This window comes from Dama dama, chromosome 7 (assembly GCF_033118175.1).
Source record: "Dama dama isolate Ldn47 chromosome 7, ASM3311817v1, whole genome shotgun sequence".
Classification (NCBI taxonomy): Eukaryota; Metazoa; Chordata; class Mammalia; order Artiodactyla; family Cervidae; genus Dama; species Dama dama.
In genome coordinates, this window is record NC_083687.1 from 20,162,617 (window position 1) to 20,169,118 (window position 6,502).

The window sequence follows — 6,502 nt, forward strand, 5'->3', positions numbered from 1 at the left end:
TACCTCAATAAAAATTAATCATGTTTGTTTTAATGATGTTTACAAAAAGCGATAAAAAAATACTAAGAATTATGGCCCTTAATGGTTTTGAAGTCTATACATGGCAATAAAACAATAAAATAAGACACTGTATTGAACACAATGAAGTATTGATATCTTTGCCATAGAAGCCATACCAATCTGATGGTTGTCTTTTCTGATTTTCAGAGTGCCTTATGAAAAGAAATTTGATACGTTTATTCCACTTGAGCCTCTTCCACAAATCCCCAAGTGAGTTATCTCAACATATTCCATATTATCCCATCTTTATGAGCACATCAATTATTTATTTTCTCCTATGGAGGAGCTCATAGACACCTGAGGCATAGGGACCTTTTGAATCCTGGTAGTTGGGTGAGGCGGTTTGAATGGAGGGTTTCTGGTTTTGAAGGTCAAGTGTCTGTGGAGTCTAGCCACTTGGCTGCTTATATCTTCAGTAGATATGACTGACAGACTGCCAGATGCCACGTGTTATTCTACCATGAGGGATTTTATGTGGAGAAACAGTCAGGGTCCCTGCTTTCCAAAACACAAGAGTTTGTTGGGAAAGAAAAGACATATACTTAAATAAGTGCAGCCAGGGAGGATGGTTAAGAGTTTGAAGAGGCATAGAGCAAGCTAGTATTTCTGTATTTGAGGAAAGTATCATTCCTCTGATCTTTTCTTTTTAAAAAATATTGTTTTTATTTATTTGGCTGTGCTGAATCTTTTAGTTACAGCACGTGGGATCTTTAGTTGCTACATGCAAACTCTTAGTTCCAGCCTGTGAAATCTAGTACCCTGACCAGGGATTGAACCTGGGTCCCCCAGCATTGGGAATGTGGAGTCCCAGCCACTGGACCACCAGGGAAGTTCTCATTCTTCTGATCTAATAGTTTAGCTCTGCTCCATTCTGAACCAAAATATTTTGATATGTAGGTTATTTTTATTTTTTGAAGAATTCTGTCGTTCCCACTGATAGTTCCCTTTTGACTAAAGAATTCCTTAATAGGGAGATTTTCTAGGTAGGAGAGCTTTTTGGCTTTTATTTTGTAATTCATTCTTACTTGTATTACCTTGTGATCAGAAAATATTGTTTTTATTATTTTTATCTTATGGAATTTATCATAGTTTTCTTGTGAGCTAATATACGTTCAGTTTTGAGACTCTTTCCATATGAATTTTAAAGTGCATTCTAGGGACTTTCCTGGTGGCCCACTGGTTAAGAATCCACCTTGCAATGTAGGAGATGTGGGGTTGATGTCTGGTTGGGGAACTGGTAAGATCCCACGTAATGTGGAGCAGCTAAGCCCATGAGCTGCAACTAAGACTCAATTCAGCCAAATAAATAAATAAGTAAATATATATTTTTAAAAAGGAAAGTACATTCTATTTTATCAGGATGCAAATTTAGATACATACCCAGAAGATTTATCTTATTGTTTATTGTTTAGTCCCTATTTTTTCTTACCCATTTTTGTCCACTTGACCACTCGTTTGGTCTCCTTGGACTAAGAGTTGGTGTGTTAAAATGTCCAAATATTAGTGTGTTTCTGTCTTTATTACTAGCAGCCTTTAGCACTGCAAAAATATCTTTCTTTTTTCTCACTTAATGCATTTTGTCCTGTGTTATACTAGCCAGATATTAAGATTACAACTCTTACTTTGTTTTGTTTGCATTTGACTAATATGCTTTTGCCCATTCTTAGACTTTCAAATTACTGTGTTTTATGTCTTTCTCTCAGAAATAGAACTGGATTTTTCTCTGTGAGTCAATTTGAAAAGTAGTTTCTCTAAGAGGTGATTTAGGGTCACTTGCATTTATTGATTTGACAGACTTGATTTAAATTCTGTCAGAATACTTTGTTACATGTGTTATGTATATTATATTTACCCTGAGTCTTTCACCGTTTTATTTCACAAAAGTTAAAAAATTATTTCTTTGGATGTTTAGGAATGCTTGTGTTTTTTGTTCTACTGGTTCTTTATGCTGATATCTTCCTATATTGCTTTTTGCCCTGATTTTTTTAGCTGGGCTTCTAGTGGGTTGGCCAAAAAGTTTGTTTGGATTTTTATACAAGATGTTATGAAAAACCTGAACAAACTTTTTGGCCAACCCAATATTATTGTGTTGTCAGCTTTAAATGATATCCCATCTATTCCTACAGGTGGTAATCCTCCTCTGTCTTCTTACAGGGACTTCCTTACCTTCAGCAGGTTTATCAGGGTGTTTTCTCAATCATAATGCATTTCTCCCCCCAAATATGAAAATTCTAGCGGCCAAAAAATGAAAGCATTCTTCATCTTCCTGCTCTGACTCATCCCAGGAGCCAGACTTCCTAAGGCCTCTTGGATCACACACAGCACAGCTCAGCATATGCCCTTTCAAATCTCAACAGACCCGGGAGGATGCCCGGTATCTGTATTAGCTGAGGTCCCAGCAGAAAGCAGACGGCAAACTTTGCTGGGATTCTGAAGACAGTTTAATGAAAGGACTGTTTACCAATGAGTGAGCAGGTTGTGGGAACTCACATGGGAGGGTGAAGCACCCAGGGACTCCCACCAGTGGGAAGCTGTTACTAACATCTAGGTCTGAACAGCAGGAGAAGGGCTCATGGTTCACAGAGCAGTGAGAGAATGGAGAAGGGCTGCTCTAAAGGCGCTGTGGCCGTGGAGAATACAGCCGCTCCAGAACTGGGGTACCTCAGGAGACAGGGTGGGAGTCAAGGAGCTCAGTAAGACACATCTCAGTCTCTGTCTTTGCACCTTCTGAACTCCTGTGGGTGCTTCCTACTAGCCAAGCCCAACTCAAAGGTGGGAGCAGGGAGGAGTCAAGCTGATGCAGGCTACCGGGTTCAGATTCCTGGGCAGAGAGGGACACAAAAGAGACATGGGTTTGGGGCAGGGACAGTGACGACAACTAATATGACAGGTTTTTAAAAAATATTTATTTATTTGGCTACATCAGGTCTTAGTTGTGGCATGCAAAATCTTTTATTGCAGAGCTCAAGCTTCTCTCTAGTTATGGCACATGGCTTCCAGAGCATGCAGGCTCAGTAGTTGAGGCTCACTAGCTTAGTTGCAAGGGATCTTAGTTCTCTGACTTGGATTAGCCCTCGTCCCTTGTATTGGAAGACAGATTCTTAACCATTGGACCACCAGGGAAGTCCCAATATGGTGCTTGATGTTGACACCTGGTCTCTAGAATTGGAGGCCTTCTTACTTTTGGAGGATGGAGTACCTTGTCTCCTGAAGGTGTTTGCAAATTTGCATCAGGCGGACTCAAACGGTGTTGTTTTCTTCCCACAGCTTGCCTTTCTGGGTGAAGGACAAGGCCAACATGCTGAAGAGCGAGATAAGAGAAGTCGAAGAGCTTGACAACTGGCAGCCAGCGATCTCCTTGCTACACAGTTTGCTACCTGCTGGTGGGTCAAAGGACTTTCAAAAAATAGCATAACAACTGGAGGCAACCCCGGAGGAGCAGGCTTTTGAGAGGCTTCACAATGGAGAGGAGAGAGGCAGAGCCTCTCCCAGGTGGATGGTATCCTTTGCCCCGAGGTGGCCCCTGGGCAGATGTCACGGCTGTGGGTTGCTGTCAAGTATATGTTCGAGAACTGTTGGTCTTGTGATGGAGCACAGCCTTTAACTGTGCCTCTATCCACAGGTTCTTTCGACTTTCCAAGATAGTCCTGAACAGAAACAGGTCCAGGAAGCAGGCACCGACTGGCCCCTGGAGAGCCTTTTCCTGTTGATTGCTTCTGTTAGTGCAACTGTTCTAAATCAAATGTTTGACTTGGATGCAAAATCACTGTGGTTTGCCTTTTTAAACGTTGTTATTATTTTTTGGCTGCGCCGCGCCATTTGTGGGATCTTAGTTCCCCGACCAGAGACTGATCTCCGGATCTCGGCAGTGAAAGCTCGGAGTTCTAACCACTGGACCACCAGGGAATTCCTTTCACTTGTATTTTGAAAACTTTACTGATAGAAAAGTTTTGAGAATCGTACAACAAACATCTACATGTTCTTCACTTATAATCTACAGTAGTTAACGTTTGTCCAAAGGCGTACACACTCTTTTTCTCATATTATTACTATTGTTATTTTGCTCAGTTATCTGAGAGTGAATAACAGGCATCATATCTCTTTACTCCTACATACCTATTATACTTCAGAATGGTCAATGGTAATTGACTTCTTAGTACTTCTCCTAAGGTCAAGGGTAATCTGGTGGTTCACAAGAACCAGCTAACAGTGCAGGGGTGACATCTGGGAGTAGCCTCTGAGTGCAGGGCACCCAAGTCCTGGGCCAAGCCCTTAAGAAGAGCAAGGCGCTGCCTCCATGGAGTCTTTGGACTCATTCCTTCTCCCTTGACCAGACTCACTCCTCTCTCCCTTGACTGTCTCCCTTGACTCATCCCTTCTCCCTTTGGTCCCCTGCCTTGGCCCTCTCACATCTTTTTGTCCTGAGACCTTTCTTCCCATTTGGGCCTGAAATGCACTAAAGGAACCCCCTGGCCCCATCACCCCTTGTAGTTAGAAGTTCTGATGCTGATTTAGCGCATCTACTGGCCAAGTTCGAGTGGACTCTGGGGAAACACTGGGAGCCCACTTGGGATGTCTTGTGTTCTTCCAACACCAGGGAGCTCCACAGGGGTTATGGCCTGAGCCTCCCCGGGGTGTGGGGTGGCCACTGCTGACTTGAGGCTCCCAAATCTGGACTTTGTAAGAAATCCATGAAAACTAAACATTTTGTGGTGCACATGGAGAGACCCAGCCTCATATCAAATAAGAAGCCCCAAATCCCAATGGCTTGTTTTCTGAAGAAATGTGTCTGAGTCCAGCAAATACAGAGAGGGTGTGGGGGCAGCTTCTAGTGGTGATGGTGTGAGCATGGGTGTGACCATCTGCCTAGAAATGTGTTCTCTTGGCTGAGCAGAGCGTGGGCTGGAGAAAAAAAGCTAGGGTTCTCTTGGAAAGAGAGGACAGAAGGAAGGCATGGGGCATAATTATGCTAAAAATCACTGACTGTCTATTTGAAATTCAAATTTAACTGGGAACTCTGTATTTTTATTTGCTCTATCTGGAAAGACAGAACAGAGGTGGCACATAAGAGAGGAACTGGAGATGAAAATGGCAAGGTTCTGGGATGACTTGGATACGAGTGGGAGAAAAGTATGAGAGAAGGGAAAGTGGCAACAGGTGGTGCTGTTGCCAGGGCAACATGTGGTGTCCAGACCATATAGTGTCTTCACTCACCTACAGAAAGATGCTCTCTTGATGGACACGGTCTCGTGGATGCACTACTTCACAAGCAGTGCACAAGCTAGATTTCAGCCTCCATTTGTCCCTTATGCGATGAACCACTAACCCAACCATACATGCCAGCCTGTGCTATCCCCTGAAATAAGGAATACTGGAGAAGTATAGGTTTTCTAGAGGGAGCTCAATTTTTTTTTTTTTTTTTTTTGGCTCCACCATGCAGCTGAAGAGGAACTAAAAAGCTGCTTGATGAAAGTGAAAGAGGAGAGTGAAAAAGTTGGCTTAAAGCTCAACATTCAGAAAACTAAGATCATGGCATCTGGTCCCATCACTTCATGGCAAATAGATGGGGAAACAGTGGAAGCAGTGACTGACTTTATTTTTTTGGGCTCCAAAATCACTGCAGATGGTGATTGCAGCCATGAAATTAAAAGACGCTTACTCCTTGGAAGGAAAGTTATGACCAACCAGATAGCATATTAAAAAGCAGAGACATTACTTTGCCAACAAAGGTCCGTCTAGTCAAGGCTATGGTTTTTCCAGTGGTCATGTATGGATGTGAGAGTTGGACTGTAGGGAAAGCTGAGCGCCGAAGAATTGATGCTTTTGAATTGTGGTGTTGGAGAAGACTCTTGAAAGTCCCTTGGACTGCAAGGATATCCAACCAGTCCATCCTAAAGGAGATCAGTCCTGGTTGTTCATTGGCAGGACTGGTGCTGAAGCTGAAACTCCAATACTTTGGCCACCTCATGTGAAGAGTTGACTCATTGGAAAAGACCCTGATGCTGGGAGGGATTGGGGGCAGGAGGAGAAGGGGACAACAGAGGATGAGATGGCTGGATGGCATCACTGACTCGATGGACATGAGTTTGAGTAAACTCCAGGAGTTGGTGATGGACAGGGAGGCCTGGCGTGCTGCGATTCATGGGGTCGCAAAGAGTCAGACACAACTGAGTGACTGAACTGAATTGAACTGACCGTGCAGCTTGTGGGATCTTAGTTCCTGGATTAAACCCAGGCGCTTGGCAGTGAAAGCACAGAGTCCGAACCACTGGACCACCAGGACTTTCACAGGAGCTCAATTTTTGGAAGTTGAATTTGAGAAACCTGTGACACATCCAAGTGGAACTGTTCAGGATGTAACTGGACATATGAGTTTGGGATCTGGTATATAAGTGTGGGGAAAAAAATCAGTCTCCTGTGAGAAATGTAAATCTGAAGCACC

At 43.2% G+C, this 6,502-nt stretch overlaps 1 protein-coding gene across 6 annotated transcripts in view; it reads left to right on the forward strand.

Moving 5' to 3' along the window:
- The window catches only part of SPATS1 (spermatogenesis associated serine rich 1), a 44,395-nt gene extending 40,572 nt beyond the window's left edge, over positions 1–3,823 (forward strand). For 4 of the 6 annotated variants that reach the window (XM_061146841.1, XM_061146840.1, XM_061146839.1 and 1 more), the window contains 2 exons: positions 208–270; positions 3,328–3,823. In XM_061146841.1, coding sequence (XP_061002824.1) covers positions 208–270; positions 3,328–3,475 — 211 coding nt within the window. In that variant the 3' untranslated portion in view covers positions 3,476–3,823. The remainder of the gene's footprint in view (positions 1–207; positions 271–3,327) is intronic. The other 2 variants (XM_061146842.1, XM_061146844.1) reach the window with 2 other exon arrangements.
- Positions 3,824–6,502: the final 2,679 nt, after the last annotated feature.